General features: G+C 34.5%; 4 protein-coding genes across 4 annotated transcripts; 1 reads left to right on the top strand and 3 right to left on the bottom strand.

The window, feature by feature from the left end:
* Window positions 1-2,555: 2,555 nt before the first annotated feature.
* LOC110290458 (olfactory receptor 5I1-like) lies at window positions 2,556-3,515 on the top strand. Its single transcript, XM_021157005.1, has one exon. It carries the CDS (start codon window positions 2,556-2,558, stop codon window positions 3,513-3,515), a length of 960 nt encoding a protein of 319 aa, XP_021012664.1.
* A 9,750-nt stretch (window positions 3,516-13,265) lies between these two features.
* On the bottom strand, window positions 13,266-14,319 carry LOC110289921 (olfactory receptor 5W2-like). Its single transcript, XM_021156329.1, has one exon. It carries the CDS (start codon window positions 14,196-14,198, stop codon window positions 13,266-13,268), a length of 933 nt encoding a protein of 310 aa, XP_021011988.1. The 5' UTR covers window positions 14,199-14,319.
* Window positions 14,320-20,382: 6,063 nt separating this feature from the next.
* On the bottom strand, window positions 20,383-20,949 carry LOC110306509 (zinc finger and SCAN domain-containing protein 5B-like). Its single transcript, XM_021178635.1, is given in 1 exon segment — window positions 20,383-20,949. A coding segment is annotated over 1 exon segment (528 nt). The 5' UTR covers window positions 20,911-20,949.
* Window positions 20,950-23,648: 2,699 nt separating this feature from the next.
* Window positions 23,649-24,593, bottom strand: LOC110289844 (olfactory receptor 5W2-like). The gene has a single exon (XM_021156245.1). It carries the CDS (start codon window positions 24,579-24,581, stop codon window positions 23,649-23,651), a length of 933 nt encoding a protein of 310 aa, XP_021011904.1. The 5' UTR covers window positions 24,582-24,593.
* Window positions 24,594-24,927: the final 334 nt, after the last annotated feature.

Below are 24,927 nucleotides of genomic sequence, written 5' to 3'. Positions count from 1 at the left end.
TAAGAAGGACCCATGCTCCACTATGTTCATAGCAGCCTTATTTATAATAGCCAGAAGCTGGAAAGAACCCAGATGCCCCTCAACAGAGGAATGGATATATTGGGTTTTTTCAGAATTCCAAGATGGAAAGTCAGTTCAGGCCACCTCACAAATCACATCTGTCTTGAATAATTTATGAAACATTTCTAATGAGTAATATTTAAAGATTTAGGTGAAAACTTTCAAAGATATGGAACTACAGTTAATCAATTTGATTTCACATTATTTTTAGACACATATAATTGAACTTGAACTCCTATATAGTTCTGTGACACCTTCCTTCAACTAAGGTCACATTCATTAGATGTGATTAAAGTGAAAAATTGGTAAACTAACATACCATGCTATACACACCACGAGTTATAGTATTTTGCTTTCTTTATCACTACTCTTTCGTATGACCTGATGCTGTATTTCCATCTGTCACTGTTCCATACTTGATAAATTTCTTCCTTTCCAAATAAAATTATTGTTCTGTTCTTTATTTTCTAACCAGAAAAGGAACTAACACAAAATATTCACAAAATATATGGGTGTTTACTGAAAGAAGACTTTAGAAAATAGTTTTGCCTTAAGTAATTAGAATTTCAGTTCAGTATAGATATAAATATATTAATTCATGGTATATTTTCCTACAACAGTATTATTTTCAAAGTCTAATTATAAAGAATGGAACTAGACTCATTTTTTATTTCAATTATATTTATTGATGTATTTATGTATAAATCAATGTGATATTTCAGTTCATTCTACTACTTTTTACACATAATATTCTGAGTGGGATTTGAAAAACTCTTGTGGTTACTTAAATCAGGGGGCTAACAAATGTTATTAAGTTTTATATAGTCCACAATTTAGAAAGTCAAAGTGATTGTCTTTGAGGCATTTCCAAGACAAACATTTGTTGCATCATTCCATTTTATGCTTAATGAATTCCTTCGTGAAACTGTTTAATTGCTCACTTGTTTTCTCATAGGAATTTGGATACTACTGCTTGGGTTCCTAGAAGCTCATGTGAGATTAAAGTCCTAAGAGCAAACCGTAAAATGTACTGCCTTTCCTGGGAACCCAACCTTTTTAAGGGAGGTGTACTTTCCTTGAAGAACAGAGACGGTATGTCAAAAATGGAAAATGAGAAATGCTATAATGGATTTATAATTTTCGTTTAAGTGTTACACATGTTTTCCATTCAAAAATAAACTGACTCACAACAGTGAAGAAGGAGGTGAATGAGAGAAGGGTAGTCATTTGGTAAGTATTCTTATCATAATCATCAGATATTGACACTAGGTGGGACTACAGTGGTTCAATTCTCACAATCACCATCTAGAAATCTGGTGATTGACTTTGAACATAACTATAGCTAAGCATGTTTTTCATCATCTTGGTTAGTCGAACAAAAACCCTAGAAATAATTCCCAATACAATTAAAGTGTGTTATTTTTAAGACATCAATCCATATTATTAGACCCTGAGGCAACATCAAAATAGGAATACTTCATAGTAAAGTATTAACTATATAAATTAAACAGAACTAGGCATGATGGAACACACCTTTCATCTAGGACTTGGGAGGCTGGCACAGGTGGAACTCTATGAGTTAGAGGTAGGTCAGCCTGTTCCTGTAGTGAGCCACAGTCCAACCAAATCTACACAATGAGACACAGCTTCAAAACAACAACACCAATAAACAAATGAAGGAACAGAAAAATTGACAGATTTAGATAGCAATTGGTGTGAACTTAATTTGTAGAACACATTGATTTCTCCTTATTTTAACTTAACAATATCATTACTTTAAAAAAAAGCATTTAATAAACCTGCAGGAGAGATCATAACATAAAAATAAAATTAGTGAAATTGTGACATTTAGTATGTAGAACTTTAAATAATTATATACAGATTAATTGGTTTCAGTCAATCACTCTCAGATTAGAGATGAACTTCAGATATGGTACATGTTTGTCCTCCTGAACATTCCTGAGCTTCTGTGGAACAGAACTAATACTCACTGCACAATTATTCCTAGTTTTTATTTTGTTTTATTTTATTTTGTGTTATTCATGGTAACTGAATAACCCTGAGGACATCCTTTGTTCATCACCTGGAAACCATATTCTAAAGTGAAAACAAATCCCTCTGCTCTTTTGTTGACTATTCTGGAACTGAGATATTTTTATCTACTATAGCAATTGATGAGACGAAATACAGGTAACTGACAAATTGGTTCACAGCTGTAAAACAGCACACTGAGTAACCATTTGACAATGATGGTAGAAAGCTAATGAAATTAAAAGTAAGCTGTCATCCATATTTAGCGAAACCTACAATGTAATGATGAAAATGAAGAATAAAAACTTTAACAAGACATTATAAATTATAACTTAGCATCAAGTTGGAAAATTTATTTAGTCTGCTATTATTCTTATTCCATACAAATGAGGTAGATTATAAATCACTTTTCTATTGAATTTTAAATTTATCTACATGTTTATTACATTTTTATTCTACCTGGGATGCAGAAACCAAAATTTCTACAAATAATGAGTCTGGAGAACAGCACTGTGAAGACTGAATTCTATCTCCTGGGATTCAGTGATCATCCAGAGCTCCAGAGTCTCCTATTTGCTGTGTTTTTCTTCATCTACTTCATTACTCTGATGGGGAATATTGGCATGATCTTATTGATCACACTCAGTCCTAATTTACACATTCCCATGTACTTTTTCCTCTGTATGCTGTCCTTTATAGATGCATGCTATTCTTCTGTCATTGCCCCCAAATTACTTGTGGATCTGATTTCTGACAAGAAGGTGATTTCTTACAATGGCTGTGCTACACAGTTGTATTTTTTCTGCTCTCTGGTTGATACAGAATCTTTCCTTTTGGCTGCCATGGCTTATGACAGGTACATTGCAATCTGTAATCCCCTGCTTTATACTGTAATTATGTCCAAAAGAGTCTGTACTCAGCTGGCATTTGGAGCATTCTTGGGTGGAACTATGAGTTCAATAATCCATACTACTAACACTTTCCAGTTGTCATTCTGCTCCAAAGAAATTAATCATTTCTTTTGTGATATCTCTCCACTCTTCTCTCTGTCTTGCACTGATACGTACACACATGACATTATACTGGTGGTGTTTGCAAGTTTGGTGGAAGCTGTGTCTCTTCTTGCTGTTCTGCTCTCCTACATGTATATTATAGTGGCCATTCTTAAAACAGGTTCTTCAGAGGGAAGAAAGAAAGGGTTCTCTACTTGTGCTTCTCACCTGACAGTAGTTACTATTTATCATGGCACTCTGATTTTCATTTATTTGCGTCCTAGTACAGGACATTCGATGGATATTGACAAAATGACTTCTGTGTTCTATACATTGATTATACCCATGCTTAATCCCTTGATATATAGTCTCAGGAACAAAGATGTCAAATTTGCTTTTAGGAAAATTATGAGCAAGAAATCATTTTCTTAGGTAAGTAAAGATGGGCTTCACAACATTAGCAAATTTCATTAGTTTTTTTTCTTCTAAATTTGCAAAAATCACTTAAATATTTTGTTTCCACAACTGTATGTATAATGAGGTTACATTAAGAAAGAAAGTCCAGTGAAACTGGAAACTGGGCATCTTCACTGTTATTTCTGACTTTCACTGTAATTTTTAAAGTTTCTATGCTTTGTATTTTTTCCATGTAAGATTGCTTTTTGAGTTAATTTCATTGACTTTCATGCTAAGTTTTCCCCACAATTTTCAATAGCAAATCCAACTTTTCTTATTGTTGTAAGAGTATATTATAATGCGGTTATATCAGATTTACTCCTCCAACTCTTCCCAGATCCTCCTAACCTCACAATATATTCTTCTTTGTTTCTTTCTTATTTTTCACTCATAAAGTTTGTGACAATGGGGCAGATCAGGGGGAGTCTTGCATCATAATAATCACCTTAGTATGAAAAATATTGCTTCATACTTTTTCTCTTTTCCTTTTGAATTGCAAGTACTATAAACTCATTGTAGCTTATTTGTTCAGATAAAACAAACATTTAAATCCTCCAATATTAAACTTTTTTCTGAGCACACATTGAATGACAGAAGACAATTTGTGTTTTAAATTTTAACTGAATGATTGATATAAAAGATTTTGTTTACTTTTGAATCTTGTCTATGCTTTCTACCTTGCTAGCTATGAACTGTGTTGTCTCCCACTTCCATAGCTACTCCTTCCTGTTCACCAATTAATCCCATGGTTTTGATGACAGTGTCTGCCTCAGTGTAAAACCTGAGTGGTTTTTTTTTTTTTAAGAAATAAATATCAGTTTACTATTGGTCACTTTTAATTTAGTTTATATAACTTTGAGATTCAAAGTGTAAATTTTCCTCTTGTACTGTTTTGACATAATTCTTATGAATGGACCTTTCAATACAGGTATATTTAGTAAGATATTACCCAATATGTTTTTCCTAAACAATAGAGTACAAATTTTATGAATATTTGTATATGCTGTATAACTTCAATTTTCATAAAATATATGTTTTAGTGATCAGGTGGTCTTTAAATTATTGATCTCTAGTTATGGTGATAAAATTATCAGGGGCATTTGTGGTCATTAGGGTACAGACAGGAACTGGAATCAAAAATTAGTTGATGATGATTTATTTGGCTCTTTTGGGGGACAAATACTAAGTGTTTTGCAGGAATAGCAGAAAAGAAATAAGCCAAATATGAGAGGATAAATTAAATTAAAAGAATCATGACACTAAAAATGGCAAGTTTTGATTCTATACTAGGTTCCTATTCACTAAAGTAGAGAATATTTTATAAGGAATAGTTTTCCCAAATAGATCCATAATATAGTAGAGACATGGAAAACACAGAGGTTGGCAACTTTATCTTGAATGCAGTAAATATTTCAGCTTGAATAGCCAAGAGTAAATATTCTTTGAACTGCCTGATAGATCATGATTCTTTATAGGTCACTGTGGCATTCAATCCTGCCTCTTAGGCAAGAACTATATAAGCTAATATGAAATATACTGCTTTAGACTTGTTACCCAACTGTGCTTTGGAATGTAGAGTCTGAGATTTAGATAACTTTGTAGTTAAAGCCTAGGGGGAATATTAAATGTATTGCATGGGTCACCACATAAAATTTTATGCACAGGACTGAAGGTAGAAAAAAGAAACCTAGCTCCATAGTAAGATTTTCATAGTAAGATTTTCTTGCTGTACAGATTTTCATTTGGGGCCTGAAGCTAGCAGTTATAGGTTGATTATGACCAACTAGATGCATGGATTTTAAGAGAACAGGGATTGTGACACCTGTACTTCATGCCATTATTATTTGAACATTACCACCTTTACTTTAAACACTAAGGATCCTTTGTATGTGGTTTGATATGATAGTATGCATTCTCTTGAATAATATTACACATGACAGTATATAAATCTTACATTAACTCTCCAAGAGTTGATATCCATAACTATTAATGTAAATAAGATACAGATTTGAATTCATATCTGCTGCATGGAACAATTTCTTTTTGCTTATATAATTCATTTGAAATACAAATAAAACTAACAGTACAAATATTGGAAGTGTGAAATTATGTATAGACTATTGATGCATTCATGGAAGAATATATGGTTGCCCAAAGGTCCAAAAATTGAGTGAATCAACATGATTATCGCCAATCCTGTGCTTGAACACAGATACTTACTAATTAGTCATTCAGAAATAAATGATTATAGTTATATGGTTCATCATGTAGTATTTCATACTAGCAGGGTTATGCACAATCAAATAAACTTGTTTTTTCCTAGAAGAGTTAATTGTTCTTAGTTTAGGTCTTTAGCTCTGTGTTATTGTACCAGTTTAACATAGCCAAGGTCATGGCTTCAACTTTTTTCACTTCTTTTTTTATTAAATATTTTCTTCATTTACATTTCAAATGTTATCCCCAAACCCCCTATACCCTCCTGTGCCCTGCTCCCCAACCCACCCACTCCTGCTTCAACTGTTAACAAAGATTTCTAACCCTGACTAGATTAGTAGTACCAGTTTTTATATCTAATTAGCAAGAGAAAATTCTTCAGAAAATAAGGCAAACAATTTAATGATATAAAATAAAAACATGATACATTGCTGTATATCCGCAAAGACAAACATGAAAAAAAAATGGTCTTCCTAAAATGCATTCACAGAACAAAGCCTTGGAAATGGGACCGAAATTAATTACCACACTGTATAGGTATAAAGTGAAATGAAAAATCATTTTAAAACATCTGTTGTTGATTTATGTTGTTGATTCTGTTTTCATGTATATTAACTCTTCCTGGTTACTTTTAATGTGTCATTCACTTGTATGTGAATGGCATGTACAATAGAAACAATGTTCAAGGAACATAAGAGTTCAGGTAACATAATACTTTGAAAGCTTCATGTTTCTACTGAAACCCAGCTAAGATTGTCTCTATTATGTCATTGCTATTATGTTGCTTTCAATTGGCTATATAAAGCATTAACATGCTCCCAATATAAACTTCTATGGTTGTATGTATTTCACAACTAATTTCAATGACAACTTTAATGCCATGTACTATATTTTGGTAAGATGATTATTGTATTAAAATGCCCAATGCATTCCTCATAGAAATGTGGCAAGTAATTACCTATAGTTTGAAACCATGTTAACCAAATAGAGCATGTTACTCTATAGTTTGTTAAGTGTGTGAAACATGTATAGGTTGTTTATAGTCATACTAGTCTACTTCTTTTTTTTTGTTTGTTTAACTCACTTTATCTCCTATGTTTTTCTTTCTTGGGACACATACTTTCACAGTCTACCATATACTCTGACAGCATCTAAACTTTTCTAAGGAACAATCTTGCCATGACAAATGATTCACTTCCATGTCGCTATTAAGCCCAGAGAATGAGAAAAATACATGGTTAAAAACTGATTAGTTCAAGTAACTTCAGAAAAACATTTGCATTTTAATGGGGAATGTTATGTTTTAATCCTGAGGTGAAAAGAATTAATGTCAAATTTTAATACATTAGAAACAAAGAAGCAAGGTAAACACAAAGTAAAACACAAAGTATATATAAATATAATTGGACCTCCTAAAGGCAGTTATACTTCTATACATATTAATCATAGACTGAAATAAAGTCCTTACTTCAGAAAAATGGCACTAAATCAATTTTTTAAAAGATTTATTTATGTATTTATTTTATGTTAGTACACGTTTGCCCACTTCAGACAAACCAGAAAACACATCAGAAGAAGAGATTGGATCTCATTACAGATGGTTGGGAGCCACCATGTGGTTGCTGGGAATTGAACTCGGGACCTCTGAAAGAGCAGTCAATACTCTTAACCACTGAGCCAACTCACCAGCCTAACCACTAAGTTATCTTTCCAGACCTGAATCAAAGTTTATTGGCAAGTGAGTTCAAAGGCTGCTGCTGGTGCTAATGAAAATCAGTCCAATCTGTCTGGACATGAAGATAGGAAATATTGTGTTTGAAAAAATTAGAACAGTTCTGATCTATAGAAAAACCACTATATTTCAGTAGTATGAATATAGTATGGGAGGTTAGATACCTGGAAAATTTAAAATTTTTAATCACATACATTGGTATAATCCATCTTTGTCATATCGCTACACCATAATCTCTCTCTCTCTCTCTCTCTCTCTCTCTCTCTCTCTCTCTCTCTCTCTCTCTCTCTTTCCATATTCTTAGTTTTCCCACCTGACATATTTTCCACCTCTCATAAATTTTTTTAATGTAGCAGTCATTAGCTCCCATCATCTTCTAAGCTAGATGTGGATCATCAGGAACCCCTTCCCCAGTCTCTACACAGGATAGATCATATCTTTAAAATTCATCCCCTTTTGTCTGTACCTGTACTTGCTATGATGTGCTGGTAAAGTTCAGATGTCTTTTTGGTTTTCTTCTGTTATTATATGGCTCCAGTGATTTAACTCAGGTCATCATGCTTGGGATGATTTAGCTACCGAGTCTTCACAACCAAGGATATTTATGAATCTTAGTTTTGTATTATTTAACTTTATATGCATAACCTAAATATTGATTTTGTAAAGAAACTTGAGAAGATTAAATGTCACTGTGAGATCCTACAAATGAATATGGATGATTTTAGATTTTACATGTTAATAAGTATTTGTAGGTTTTATATGTACACATTAACAATATATTTCTTTAAATATCACTACTTCTGCACCAAAATCTCAATTGAAAATAAAACTCAGCAACCATTTCAATGAGATGCAATATGACAGGATACTCTGTAAGATTTAAAAATGAATTATATTGGGTAGAATTGATCAATTTGTATCCACTGGGACTAGTTTCTGGTCTTTTGTTCTGTGAGATTTCAGAAATCTAAATATTTATATTTGATGATATAATATCAAGAATTGATAAATGTTACATCATGAAACTGGAAAGTTTCTATAAGGCAAAAGATATAGCCAATAAGAGAAATTGGCAACCTACAGACTGGGAAAAAAATCTTCACTAAACAGGCATCCTATGGAGAGCTAATATCCAAAATGTATAAAGAGCTCAAGAAGCTAACCACCAAAAAAAAAAAAAAAAAACCATACAATACAATCCAAAAAGTAGGGTATAGAACTATACTGAGAGTTCACAAGAGAGGAATCTCAAATGTCTGAGAAACACCTAAAGAAAAGTTCAAAGACCTTAGTGATCAGAGAAATGCAAATCAAAACTACCTTGAGATTCTACCTTAAACAAATCAGAATGTTCTCTTGTGTGGCTATGCCGGGGCCTAGTAAACACAGAAGTGGATGCATGTAGGCAGCTGATGCCTAAAAGATGGTTTCCAGTACACCATGGCTGTAAACAACACCACTGCACTGGTGCTAGCCCAAATCTGGAGCCAACCCCTCCCCAGTGGGTGCATGCAAATTAAGGTGCCAGCAGACTGACCAATCCCAGGAGGACACAACCTGTGCTGGGGTATATATAAGGAGTCCTCCATGGGTTCCCGGGGTTCCCGTAGCAGCATCGAGGCGTTCCTATAATAAAGCTGTTGAGAAGAATCTGACCATGTTGCATTTTCCTTGCTGGACGAGATGGGCACAACAGATGCTCACAGTTAGCTATTGGATGGATCACAGGGCCCCCAATGGAGGAGCTAGAGAAAGTACCCAAGGAGCTAAAGGGAACTGCAACCTTATAGGTGGAACAACAATATGAATTGACCAGTACCCCCACACACACCAAGCTCTTGTCTCTAGCAGCATATGTATCAGAAGATGGCCTAGTTGGCCATCATTGGAAAGAGAGTCCCCTTGGTCTTGCAAACTTTATATGCCCAGTACAGGGGCACGCCAGGGCCAAGAAGTGGAAGTGGGTGGGTGGGGGAGTGGGGAGGGGATTGTACGGGGGAATTTTGGGATGGTATTGGAAATGTAAATGAAGTAAATACCTAATTAAAAAAAAAAGATAAAAACCTCATGAGACAGAACATGTTGGCAAGGATGTGGTAAAAGAGTAACACTCCTCCATTGCTGGTACGGTTGCAAACTGGTACAACCACTCTGGAAATTAATAAGAGGTTCCTCAGAAAATTACACATAGATCCACATTAAGACCCAACTATACCACTTTTGGGAATATACCCAAAAGATGCTCCACCATGACACAGGGGCACATGTTCTACTATGTTCATAGAAGCCTTGTTGGGGATAGACAGAAGCTGGAAACCACACAGATGTCACACCAGAGAACGGATACAGAAAATCTGGTTCGTTTAAACAATGGAAAACTGCTCAGCTATTCAGAACAATGGTATCCTGAGTTTTGCAGGCAAGTAAATGGAACTAGAAAATATTAATCTAAATGTGGTAACTGAGACTCAAAAGGACATGCACAGTATATACTCACTAATAAGTGGATATTAACAAAAAAATACAGAATACACAAGATACAGTCCATAGAACTCAGAAAGATCAACAAGCTGAAGGGGCCAAGTAAGGATGACATAGTACCACTTGGGATGGAGAAGAAAGCCACTACAAGGGCAGAAGAAGGAAGGGATCTAGGAGGGAAAGGGGATAGAGTGGGCTGAGAAGGGAACATGGTTGGCTTTTGGGTTGGGGAAAAGAACTGAAATACTTGACGGCCAGCAGAAAGAATGAAAGCATGCAACCTTGGGTGGTAGGAGGTTGGGCTAACTCTCTTCAATGTACCAGACACCTGGTGAGAAAACTCTCAGGACTCAAAGAGAGGGCCATTAGATGAAATGTCCTATAATGGGGAGAAGGAATTTGTAGAGCCCTCCTCCAGCAGAAAGACAGGGCATCAAGTGAGGGATGGGGTTGCCATCCCACGGTCAAAATTCTGACCCATGATTGTTCCTGTCTGAAGAACAGCAAGGATGGAAATAGAGAAGAGGCAAAGGAAAAGAATATTCAGGTACAGGCCCAAAGTGGCATCCAGCTCAAGGAGAGACCCCCAAGATCTCATACTATTACTGAGGCTATGGATTGCTCACAAAAATGGGCATATCATGACTGCCCTCTGAAAGACCCAACAAGCAGCTAAAAGAGTCAAATGCAGATATTTGCACCCAACCAATGGACAGATACTGCTGACCCCTGTAGTTGAATTAGGGGAAAACTTGAAAAAGCTGAGGAGGAGGGCAACCTTGTAGGAGGAGCAGCAATCTCAATTAACCTGGACCTCAATTAACTGCACCCTCAACCAGGCAGCATACATCAGCTGATGTGAGGCCCCCAACACATATAAAATAGAGGACTTCTGGGTCTGGGTTTAGTCAGAGAAGATACACCTAAGTCTCTAAAGTCTGGAGTCCCCAAGGAGTTTAGAGGTCAGGTGGGGTTGAGGGTGGGGATATCCTTGTGGAGACAGGGCGGTAGGGAGGAGGTAGGGGATGTGGAACAGTCAGAGGGTGGACCAGGAAGGGAATACAATCTGGAGTTTTAAATAAATAAATAAATAAATAAATAAATAAATAAATAAATAAGAAGGTGGAGGAAAAGGAGGAGGCAAAGAAGAAGAAGGTGAAGAAGGAAAAGAATGGTAGGTTAAATAGCACAGTCCCTCAGGCCACATTGAATGTCTAGTTTAGAGAATAATTACAAAGGAAGGAATCACCAGACAGCAAAAGCAATTGCTTCTAATATAAAAACAGGAATTCCACTTACACATTTAGCACTATAGGATATAAAACATACAACACTTATATGCTTCTGTGCTTATTTGTTGTAAGGAAGTGTCCAAGCTTAACCTCAAAATACATAATACTCATGTATTCAGTGACAAAGTAGAAGAAATGATAATTGAGAATAGAAACAGGCACATGATGTGTACCTACTGTGCAGTCCCTATCACATATTCATAGCTCTACTTTCTCTTACTTGCTCTTCTTCATGTGTGTGAAAAGGAGAAAATTAGAGAATGGAAGAATGGGTTGGTTATGAACATGAAAACTGCACATGGATGAAAGCCTGGTGACATTCATTCCCATTGCAATTTTTATAAAATCAAAATAAAAAAATGAAATGTTCAATTTAATTCCTGTATAGGCTATGACTCTTCTAAGTCCAATTAATTAATACTTGATTACTTTTTAAACTTTAGTTATCAAAAATTTTGAGATATCAAAACCTTTCTTACTTTATCTCCTAATTTTAGACATAAATATTTAAGCATGATATTCATATGTGTTCTCGTTAATATTCTCTTGTTTCAGTTCAAACTTATTAGATATGCTTACAAGGTCAAGCAAAATCATTAAAATAATATATTCCTATGGCTTGTTCAAAGGGGCCCTAGATGAATTCTATTTTTAGAATTAAGACTTATTCTCTAAAAAATAATAAAAAAGAAGACTTGTTCTTTATATAGTCACTGACTTACAAACTATAATCACTCCATAATGTGTTCTTAAACAATAAAGTACATATTCAAAGAACAATGTATCACTGAAGTTTTTATTTGAAATAATCAGTTTTGATTCAATAATCACAATGAGACTACAAGTTTTTATTTTTCTGTTTTATGTATTATCCATAGTGCAGGTAATTGAGTGCCATTTATAGTACTAATACCATTTCTGGTTTTAATCCAGGAATATTGGAAATCTACACTGAGAAGGCAAGTTTAAAAATACATACAACAGTGTACAGAGAGCAATGCTCTTCAGAGTAAAATATTAGAGAAGTGCATATTAAATCATAACTGGAAAAGACAAAAGAGATTGACAAGCTGAGTAAAGATGCAAGGTAGAGATATTTGATGGGCAGGCTTGACAACACTGGTGCTTCTTGCTTCTCATTTTTGTATTTTCTATTGTTTTGTCTTTAGTTGATTCAATATTATATAAATTCTTAAACTACAATATAATATAAAGAGCTGGATGTACATTGTAGGATTATCAAATCAGCAGAACTGTCACATTCATTACATACAATGTTTATCATTCTTGTATGGTGTGATGGCCAAAATAATCGTTACTTGTTTTCAATTATGTACTGTAATATAATTGACCCTAGTTAGACAATTTTTTTATTAAAAATACAAAATAATTCTGCTTTATTTTTTCTAAAAATACATGAAAAAATTTAAAGAGTGCATAGACGTTTAAGTAGTCCTATTTAATAGAGGACAAAATTGTCAAAACTGCAGTGTAAATACTCACCCTACTCCCAGCAAATGAAGGTTAGAGGCTTTTTGCTGTTTGCTCATCACATCTCTGACTCTTCTCTTCTATTCCTTCATTTATATGGCTTGTATGTCCATACCAGCATGTACAGTTCTAGCTTCTGCCTCTGCAGTTAATCATTTTATCTATAGTTCTTCATTATTTCCTTCTTAGTGTATAGGAGTGAAGGTAAAGGTGCATATGTTATAGTCTGTTTTTCCTGGGTGCATAGTTGCAAACATATTCTCTGCCTTTCAAGTTCATAGTATTAAAAAAATGAAAAGAAAACAGCCCATGCACACACCTGTACATATAATATAATGAAATGCAGAATAGTTTTTAAAACTACAAATGATTTCTAAGAAGCAGCTACTAAAGTATACATTATAATAAACAGCCACTTGAGCCTTAGATCTATAAAATACATGATTTGTAGAAACAAATATCTGCTTATGTATTTATATTGAAATGTATATGCATATGTGACATACAACTATTGGCTTAAAATGAAATTCTACTTTTCAGGGACTTTTTTACACTTGCTTTAACATCCTTATTCCTGAGGCTGTAAATCAATGGGTTGAGCATGGGGATCACAAGAGTATAGAATAATGAGGTAATTTTGTCTTGATCCAGGGAGTAAGCAGAACTTGGCCGGAAATACATGAAGAGCATTGTTCCCTGGAAAATCGCAACAGCAGTTAGATGGGAGGTACAGGTGGAGAATGCTTTGAACCTGCCTTCAGCAGACCGAATCTTCAAAACTGATGAGATGATATAACAGTAAGAGACCAGAACTCCAGAGATGGTGCTCAGCTCAATAAACCCAAATAGGGTGAATATGACTAGTTCATTGACCTCTGTATCTGAGCAAGATAGTAATAGGAGAGGAGGAACATCACAGAAAAAATGGTTGATTTCTTTGGACTGACAGAAACACAAGTGAAATGTCAATGTTGTATGTGTCAAAGCATCTACCATTCCAACCAGATAAACCACAGCCAGGAGCTGATAGCACACCACTCTGGACATATCTACTGCATACATCAAGGGGTTGCTGATGGCCTTATACCTGTCAAAAGCCATCACTGCCAACAGCCCACATTCAGCATCGGTAAAAATGCAGAAGATAAAGAACTGCACAGCACAGTCAATAAATGGAATTGAATTGTTCTTTGATATAAGGCCCACCAACATCTTGGGTCCAACTGCAGTAGAATAACAGATATCAGAGAAAGAGAGGTGGCTGAGGAAAAAGTACATTGGTGTGTGAAGTTGGGAATTCATCCTTATCAAAATGATCATCCCAAGATTTTCAATAAGAATAATGAGATAAACAATTAGAAAAGTGGTAAATAAAATCACCTTGATCACAGGATTATTGGTAATTCCCAAGAGAAAAAATTCAGTGGCTGAACAGTTTCCAACCTCCATTCTTCTTTATTTTATAAACTGCATCCAAATAATCAAAAGGAGGATAAGTTAGAGATTGTTTCCTTATATGACCATGTCATGATATATAATTATATATTTTTTTCCTGTAAACTCTTGGTCTTCAGGAAACAGCACAGAAAAATATTCCTTTCAAGGAGACATTATTATAAAATATTTAATGTAGGTTGTTAATATTTGTTTTTCTTTTAATTGTACAAAGTTAATTAAGAGTTATTTTGACAAATCTTACCTACCCTTAGGGACTATATTTGAATAAATTAAATATTTATCCTGATTCAAAGTAATACAAAAATAAAGAGCAAAAACTCAGAAGATATATGGCAACAGAATCTATTCTTTTATCAAAAAACCATATTCATTGCCTTTAGAAACACAATATAATTCAAACACTATTATTGTGGTTGCTTATAAATCAATAAATTGAAATTATTCTAATATGTTGTCAAGGCATTATTTAATAATAAAATATATTTTGCCTTCACTCCTTTGTCAGAATTTTTGTAAGCCCTTTTTAAAATTTACCAGATTCCAAATGACACCTGAAAGAACATTTGGAAAGTAAAAAGACATGAGATCAAGCAACATAGAACAAGAATTCTTCTAAGTACAGTGGCTTTTCATTTGTTCTCAGCTTCCAGTTGTTGTTAAATGTAAATAGAAAGGTGCAATGACACTTTCTAAGCTTACAGATATCTAGTCCTCTTTTTGTATTTGTACTCATATGTGTATATATACATGTCATGGGGCTTCTATAAGTGTGTCTGCTCTTTGTATGCAAATATTGGTATGCGGATGGAAATCTGATTTTTAATTATACTAGACTTAAATACAGTATTTATTGCATAAATACTGTAATTACTATTTGATAGCTAACTGTATTATTATCTAATACAACACAAATTTACATGCATATCATTACTGTAGAGCAATAGGAAACATAGTAATTTACTAGTGGCTTCTGATTAAAATATGAATAAGTAATTTCTTTTTAAAGTGATTATACAAATAACAAGTGAAGTAATTCAATCTCATAGTATGAGCAAGAAAATGTCACTGCTCTCTATATTATAATTTAAAATTAACTGCATGAGTTGTTTACTTGCATATTAAACAATAACAATTCTTCCATTTCTCAAAGAAAGATACATTATATAAAAATAAAAATGATTACTAAATAAATAATACATAAAAAAGGAAGGAAGAAAGAACAAGCATTACCTGTGATGAATCTTTCTATTCTCATCAGTGACATATGAATTATGTGGATGACATTTTATTTTCACTCTGAGACTACTGGGACTTAAGTATTATAAACTTCTGCTTTTGATGGACTCTTTTCTTCACCAACGGTTAATTAGATTACTTGATGATTCTTTTCCCATGAGATAATATAACAACTTTAACAAAACTTGAAATTATGTTTTTATGTGTACTGTATGGCTTAATTAGATTAACAAAATTGATATCCCTATTTCAGGACAAATAAAGGTTACAAAACAACACAATTCTTTCGAACAAACAGAGGAATGTACATGTCTTCAAAATTATCAATACTGTATTTTTGAGTATCAAAATAGTAATATATAGGTCGAAAACACAGTACATAAAACTACATTAAATCCAATTTTTATTAAGATATTGAAGTAGACATACATTGTTTGTAGTCAAACAATATGCTAACTCATTTTTATTCTTTTATATAGGTATTCCAGTAACAAGGACAGATACTCGGTTTAAGGTATCTATATATAGGTAATTATAGCTTAACTATATCAACAGTCATCAGTGCTACAATATTCAAATAATGCTTGTCATTGGACACTGGTAAACACAATATAGTATAATTTAGAGATATTTAAAACTAGAGAATTAATGAGGATTGCATTTGCAGGTTCAGGTTTAAAGAAGAATTTTGATGTATACCCAAGTTTAGTCATTTTTTTTCACGCTCTATTTCAGTCATAAATATTTTCAAATAACTCCACAGAATGCAATTTCAAATTCATACATTCATGGAGTTAATGGTTACAATCACATTAGTTTATAGTAATTTTGATCATCATCTTATACTATGTTGATTTCTTTCTACTTAGCTCATACTCACTTCACCAAAAAGTACAAATTAATATGATGATGAAATAGTCTTTAATTACTGTAACAGAAAAAGGCAATGAAATGCATAAAATTGACATATTAGGATATCAGTGCTATCCTAATTTGCTTATGTTATGAAATGTTCCATATGAGGTTTTCTGCCATGTTGGTTGACATGGTATAAGATATTAATACAAAGTGTATATCCTGACAGTTTTTTCTGAGCTAAAATTTATCTCAATATCAAAAAGTGGGATGTTTATAACCCAGAATGTGCTGTTTCAAAGACTGGTGGACTCATACTCTCTGGTTTATTGAGATTATTGTTCTCCTATCCTATATTGAGAAAAAACAAATTGCTGGTGGATCTTTATTATGAAAGAACTATGTTTCAAGGACATCACTTCATACTATCATATTTCTGTGAGTTAGGGTCTCAAGATATGAAGATATTAATTGTAATTCATGAATTAACAGGCTAGTCGGCCATGCTGCAAATAAAGAGGGGTGGACTCAAAATCATTACTTATATTAAAACTCAACAGCATCTGTCTAAAGCAAAGCTCCTTCAGATTTACTTTGAAATGAAAGTACACTACTATTTTGTAGTTTCACCATACCAGATAATTTCATATATACTTCTAGAAACCTTAGGAAACCAGTGTTTTTCTTATCTTTCCTTCCATTCCTTCCTTCCTTGCTCCCTTCATTCCTTGCTACCTCCTTCTCTCCCTCTCCCTCCCTCCATTCCTCCTCCATATCATGGTTAGATAGAAGAAGCACATAAATGATTTAAGAGGAAGCTGTGTTGGTGTATTAGAGAGAAAGGAGTTTATTACAAGTGTTATTAATGCTATGGACAGACAGAGGGGCCATGACATAGCTGGGTATTTCAGGCCTCAACATCATGCGGCAGATGAGGGAACCTCTTTTTACACCTTTTGAATGGTGATATTTACATCAAGAGATGAAGCTTGAGTCTCTGAGTCCCAAGCAGAAGGGAAACAGATGTGGCACTCTTCTAACGTAGACCCACTCTTCAGGTGAACGTTACAGATGCCAGTCTGCTACCTTAGGATTAAAGTGTAGTGTTCAATACAGTGCCTGGTAGCATCTGTAAAATGAGACTCCCTCGGAAGTTGGATTTGTACATTACATTCGTCTAGTCATTATGTGTTGGTGTCTGATTTTCTCTATCTGTTCATCTGTAATAGATGCACACAGGTTGATTCCGTATTTGGTTGCTGTGAATAATGTTGCAATGGAATGTGGTGGTGCAAATAGCCCTTGCTGATACTGAGTTTACCTTTTAGAGCACATCCAGTGTTAAGATCTTGGACCTAGAAAAAGTACCCAAGGAGCTGAAGGGATCTGAAGCCCTATAGGTGGAACAACAATATGAGCTAACCAGTACCCCCTGGAGTTCATGTCTCTAGCTGCATATGTATCAGAAGATGGCCTAGTCGGCCATCAGTGGTGCAAACTTTATATGCCTCAATACAGGGGATCACCAGGGCCAAGAAGTGGGATTGGATGGGTAGAGGAGTGGGGGAGGGGAAGGTATGGGGGACTTTTGGGATAGCATTGGAAATGTAAATGAAGAAAATACCTAATTTAAAAAAAGAAAAAAAAAGATTCTTGGACTCTAGTATAATTTTGTTTTCCACTCTGGAGTAGCCCCTTATGCATTTATACAACTATATCAATTTATATCCTTAAAAACTGTGGAATTTTCCTTACTTCTATATTCTATATATTAGTTAACATTCCAAATGTTATATGTCTGGGGTTAGGTCCAGCCTGTGTATGATCTTTGGTTTGTATAAGATTCTTATTTAAGATATTGTTAATAAATATTTTTCTATGTAATATGGTTCATCAAATGTGTATCTATTTGCATATTTTCTCATTAGATAATTTATGTATAGTAAAATTAAAAGGTAAATCTCAATCATATATATAATCATCCATGATCTTTAAAATGAATGGCAACAATAAAAACACCCAGAGACTGACTATTCTGAAATATCATTTAAGAATATATCTTTGAAAAGGATTTGAGTAAAAACCCTCTGCATGGAGAGAAAATTCTATTCTTAGAAGAAATAGGTTATTAAAAAAGAAATATTTCAATAATATGTATGTAATATATCTCATACCCCTATGATTTTTTTAAATCAGGAAGAACAAGAGATTCCCTTAGACACGTGATTACTACTATTAACAAGATAGTAAAATCATATTGCTTAAAACAGCCTAAGCTTTCAGGCTATAGATCCATAAGAGAAGGTAGATCAGCTAGAAGCATCTTTCCTGATGCACAGTCTTCATATTACTTGAAGTTACTATTCAGGCTTCTGTGGGAGAAAAGTCAGCAATAGACTTATTGTGATGCTTGCTAGTTACAATACCAACTTGTCAGACATAACATTCTTATTGATGAACAGAATCATCAATGGTATGGATAACCAAATGTTTTTTGATTTTTCATGAGCCCCACCCCTCTCTAGTGTAAATCTTTTTTGTTTTTTGGGGGTTTTTTTTTGAGTTGTGTAGCCCTTTATTAGCAACTAAAATAGAAGGTATCTGTTGTACAACATGGGTAATAATTATAACTGGAGATTTCTTATATTCTAATACAGATCATTTATAAATGCAAATTCTTTTATTAAAAAGCTTCTAACTTTTGTCTGTGTACAATTTGCAAAACAATTCTGAAAGCAGAATATATGTGCCTGAGTCTGCCAAGAGTGAAAATCTTAAGAACAAGACAAAACACAACACAACACAAGAAAACTTTAATAACTAGGGAGATCTTAGGTCATGGGGAAATAACTACTATCATATTGTAAATGAACATGCTGTTGAACTGTCTTCTAAACATTTATGACTACAGAAGCGGATTTATGCTACTAACAGGATTGGTAGGAGAAGCTTTGTGTAGAGTTGGCAATAATTAGTAAACAAATTCATCTTTGGACAAAGAAAGAAGAAAAGAGTATTGGTTAATAATCAGCCCTAAATTGAGTTCTAAATTTCAGGAAATATCACAGAAAAAAAAGTATGAGAAACAGAATAGGAAAATGTGTTGTAAAGATATGATATGTTTCTAGATATGATATGTCATTATTTGCCCAATAAACTCCCACCAAATATCATTCACAATGCTCTAATTAAAGTCAGCAAATCACAACCAAAGAGCATTAAATATGTGCAGATCTTTGGGGGAAGAACAATTTGTTCATAGGAGGACAGAATGCAGTGGAAGATAAGAATGATCAAAGTACATTAGAACTATAAGCTGTTAGGAAATTGTTGAATAATAAAACATTTAAAAGATGGGAAATCATCTTTGATTTATGTATGTATTAAGAAAGTAATCAGAGAAATTTTATATAAGTCTCAGGATTTTTTGTTTATTTACTTCGTGGGTTCTAGGGATCCAACTGTAGGTCCTCAGATGTAAAGCAAGCCCTTAAACCATTGATCTCTACCCAAAGCCCCTCCTGGATTTTTTTTTAAAAGAATGCAAGAAATATATTGAAATCTGTACTATCTGCCCCTTGAATGTCTACTCCATTGGGTTTCCACTTTTTCAGATTTTCTTGGGTTGAAATTAGTGCAAATTTTTATTTTTATATTTTATCTTTTAATGGTTTCTTATTAAAAGGGATGAGTGACCGATGAGCATGGGGGTTTTATGGAATATTGTTATTAATTCTTTAAGAATTCCATACAAGACAACATATACCTGGCTAAGTATTTTAGATTAGATAGGTCATGGGCTTAAGGAAAATTTGATAACCCTATAAGCTTTTTATTTATTATTTTTAACTTAAATAAAAATTTAATTTTAAAATATTTAACTTTTAGTATATATGTTCTACCCCTATCTCAAACAAATGAAAATCCACGGGGCATAGTTAAACAAACCACCATTGAACACTCTATACAATGACCATAAAGGGATAAGTGGTCATGGAATAAGGGCAACCCAACCTCCATTTCTCCGGGAAAAGACTTCACTATTAGTCTTTCGGGGGGGGGGGGGGGGGGGATGGATCCAGAATTACACAGATGCCTTTCTCTTTCTTGAGCAGGTTTTCATGTATTGTTTCCAAGTCCCCTGCTGTCGGAAAGCCATGCTACACTTCTTACAGATGTAGGGTCTCAAGTCGCAATGGATGCGGAAATGGACAATGAGGTTGCCCGTGTGGCTGAATCGTTGCCCACAATCCTTGCACACATAAGGATTCTCCTTCATGTGAACCAGAATGTGGCCCCGCAAGGTGGACCTGTGGGCAAACTCCATTCCGCAGACTGCACACATGTAAGGCTTCTCCCGAGTATGGACATGCTGGTAGACTCTCAGGTCAGAGGACTGTAGAAAGGCCTTGTTGCGCAAGTTGCACTTGAAGGGTCTCTCTCCTGTGTGTGAACTCTGACAGAGGTCAAAGTGAGACCTGTAAAGAAAGCTCTTCTTGCATTCAGTACACTGAAACCGAGTCTGGCCAGAAAGACTGTCAACTTGCTCTACAGGCTATGGGTAAGCAGGCTCAAGATTAGCAGCCTCTAGCCCATCTTCTGTATTGTGCATATAAAACGCCACTCTTTGGGAAGTTGTAAGTTGAAACCACAAAGACCCTGAAGATCCCCATTCAAGGCTAAATCTCTATCCAGAATATGGGTGAATAATGATGGCGCAGCATCCAAAACAGTATCTTCTTGGGACAGCACGGCACCCTTTACTCTGAGAGAACCAGCAGGACCCAGTGTTAGATGGTCCTGACCAACAAACAAAGAAGCCTCTGCCTCTTCCCAGTCAGGAATTGAGTCACTCCTCAGGCTCTGGTCTGATCTCAGGTAGTCTGGCTGTCTCCTCTCAGTAATTACTCCCAGAAAAATGTCCTCTTCCTTGTTAGTGGATGGCTCTTCAGTCTCTGAGAAGTTCTGTAGCTCCCGGCTGGCCTGTCCTCTGTTGGGACAAATCCTATGATCCAATTTATCCTCTGCAGCTTCACCCTTCACAAAACTGGGATCTCGAAGAAGGTATGCCTATCCTTGGGAGTAGATTATGAACCAACTGTGACATTTCCCATCCCTCAGCATCTTTTTCAGGTCTTTGCAGCTCTTCCCTCCACTCTACTTCACTAAGGCCTGCAGTTCTGGTGGCATGCAATTAGGAACTTCTCTAACACCAGTTGATTCAGAATCTCCTCCTTGTTGTTTAGGTCCGGTCTCAGTCATTGATAGCATGGCTCAGAGATGCTCCTCGGGTCCGGGATCCTGTGACCCTTCCAAGGAACTGAAACCTCAGAACTTCGTGTGCCAAAAATCAGGGTTATAGTTTTGCTTTTCTCCGTGTTTTACCTGGTATATTAGTGATAGTGGCTGCCCTGATCTTACAAGGCCATCTGAAGGCACATTCATAGCTATATCTGTGGTGAATATTCCCCTTGGTCTAGGAAAAGTCTGAAGTGACTCCTGTATAAATCAGCCTACCCATTTTGCCACACAGATAGGCTCAATGTTGGTCCAGATGCCTTGCTAGTCCTGTCTTCGCTCCCACAGTCTCCTGTCTTCCCAGATCTCTCTGCAAAGTGCTGGTCCTCTGCAAAGTGCTTGATAAGCTTTTTAAAAAAGATATTTTTTTTTGTACATGGTTGGCATGTGTGTATGTATGGATGCGTATGTGTGTGCAACATACTTTAATTTTATCAACGTCTAGTATATTCTCAAGTAATGTTATGCTAATTAGCTAGCATCTTGGTTTTTTTTTATTTCTACTTGTTTTCACGTTTTGTGTCCAACATATTATATTAGCATATTAAATGGCTAGATTCTGATAAAAAATGTTATATTGAAATATGAGATATACTTAAGAAAGAAAACATTACATATTACTTTAAGGACGTCATTACAAACAATAGATGCTGATATTTAAACAAGGATGAATATGTGGAGGGAAGAGAGTAAAGCTTCCTGGAATAAATTGTGGTGTAGGTGCTGGTCAGAGATTGCATCATACAGTGTCAATATGCCAGAGTCTTGGTAAATTTTTAAAAATAGTTTAAAATACAAACAAGTTCAGCATTCTATGAAATTAGCAAGATAATTACTTCTTTTATTTTTGACATTATAATCACATAATTTCCTTTTTCCCATCCCTTCCTTCAAAACCATCCAACTACTCTTACTAGCATTTTTTCACATTTGAGAACCCAGTTCATTAATTGCTGTTATATGCTTAGCTATATGGGTATATTCTGACTATACCCATGAAGTTTTACCTACATCACTACCTGAACATAAGATGAATAAGAAGAATAAAACTAGTCATGCTAAAGTGAATGTGTCCAAAACACCACACAGCCTACAGAAAAAAAACAAAACAAAACAAAACAAACAAAAACAAAACCACCACCACAACAACAACAAAAACAGGAAAACCCATAGAATTAAGGGATGTTTTGAGTGGGATAAATAGTCTTCCTCAGGGAAAACCATGCCAATTAGTAGTCTAGGGTCAAATGGCCAACCATGAAAATATAAGTGACATTTATAAATACTGAATATATAAATATATAATATATAAATATTTATAAGTGGAGAGAAGATGGATGGATAGATAGATAGATAGATAGATAGATAGATAGATAGATAGATAGATAGATAGTACTTTGTAGCCTACATTGGTATGACTTTATTGGTTTTAAAATGACAAGGATTTTTTTTTTTAATCTCAATGCCTATCTAAGTTTAATCCTTAGGCTTGTGCATATAAATATTTAACTTCTCCATCTCATCATGCATCAGTTTAATCCAGGAACTTGTATCTCAAACCAACTATACCTTGTTCTTGCACATTGATTTTAAGCACCAATATTTAATAATACCACAGACTTCATTTATTTCAGAACACAAGGCTGATTATAAAATCTCAAGTGTATATATTCAGGGTATAATTACTAGAAGTATATGAAATAACAAGAAATAAAACATTGGGTTTACTATAAAATATAGGACATGAAATATCAAAAAAGAAATATAAATAAATGTTTCCTAAAATTGTATTATAAACACAAAGTGAAACAATAAGTGAATTAAATTGGTATCATAGAAATAATCAGAAAAATTAAAGTTAAGAAAACCACATGTTGATATGAGCTATATAAAAATTACACATTTGAAGATATGTTACACCTAATTTCAGTAGCTTATTAACACAAAGAAATTTTTTAAATTAAAACTAAAAATTATTTTTCTGTGTCATTAATATAATTTACTAGAAAAAATAATTTTAAATAAGTGGATATGTACATGTGGTATAATTGGTTAGAACCAAGTTTTTGTTTTCAGTTTTTGGAGTGCCTCTTTCACATCCTTGTTCCTCAGGCTGTAAATCAGAGGGTTCAACACGGGGATCACCAAGGTGTAAAACAGTGAGGTCATTTTGTCTTGATCTAGAGAATAAGAAGAACTTGGCCGAAAATACATGAAAAGCATAGTTCCCTGGAAAATTGCAACTGCAGTTAAATGAGAGGTGCAAGTAGAAAAAGCTTTGAACCTACCCTCAGCAGAACGGATCTTCAGGACTGATAGAATGATATAGCAGTAAGAGACAAGAACTCCTGAGATGGTGCTCAGTTCAATGAAACCAAAAACAGTAAATAAGGCAAGTTCATTCACTTGAATGTCAGAGCAGGAAAGCATGTATAGTGGAGGTAAATCACAGAAGAAGTGGTTGATTTCATTGGACCCACAGAAACACAAGCGAAATGTCAATGTTGTGTGTACTATAGCATCCACAATAGCAACTATGTAAACTACAGCCAGAAGTTGGTAACACACCTTGCTGGACATATCTACTGCATATAGCAAGGGGTTGCTGATTGCCTTGTATCGATCAAATGCCATCATTGCCAGCAGCATACACTCCACATCTGTAAAGATGCAGAAGATGAAGAACTGAAGAACACAGCCAAGAAAAGTAATTGAGTTGCTGCTCTTGGCAAGCAGGTCCAATAACATCTTTGGTCCAACTGCAGAGGAATAGCAGACATCAGAGAAAGAGAGGTGGCTGAGGAAAAAGTACATTGGGATGTGAAGCTGATGGTCCATCCTGATCAAAATTATCATTCCAAGATTTTCAATAAGAATAATGAGATAGACAATTAGAAAAGTAGTAAATAAAGTCACCTTGATCACAGGATTATTGGTAATTCCCAAGAAAAGGAACTCAGTGGCTGAACAGTTCCCAACCTCCATTCTTTGTTTTATAAACTGCTTCTAAATGACCAAGATAATGACTGATTAGATATTTTTATATGTTTGAATAGTGCTATATACTACAATAATACTTATTATAGTTATTTAAGTTCAAAAACAACCTATTGTAATTAAAAGTGGAATTCGTATAAAATGTGTCTAATATAGTCGACCTACATTGTGTCTACAGAGCACAGAGTTCAGCAAACATTTTTCTTAAAATAACCAGTTATCTTTATTATTATTAATTCTGATCAAACTATAGTTCCAGATTCAAAAAATATGAATGGAGTGACAATGTAATCCAGAAGATCCACAATAAAAAAATCATTTCTGCACAAAAAAA

Source organism: Mus caroli, chromosome 2 (genome assembly GCF_900094665.2).
Source record: "Mus caroli chromosome 2, CAROLI_EIJ_v1.1, whole genome shotgun sequence".
NCBI lineage: Eukaryota > Metazoa > Chordata > Mammalia > Rodentia > Muridae > Mus > Mus caroli.
Note: the sequence above shows the minus strand (reverse complement) of the source record. Positions and strands in the feature narration are given on the sequence as shown.

Coding starts and splice junctions, on each gene's coding strand:
- LOC110289844 (XM_021156245.1), bottom strand. CDS start 24,581: ATGGAGGTTGGGAACTGTTCAGCCACTGAGTTCCTTTTCTTGGGAATT.
- LOC110290458 (XM_021157005.1), top strand. CDS start 2,556: ATGCAGAAACCAAAATTTCTACAAATAATGAGTCTGGAGAACAGCACT.
- LOC110289921 (XM_021156329.1), bottom strand. CDS start 14,198: ATGGAGGTTGGAAACTGTTCAGCCACTGAATTTTTTCTCTTGGGAATT.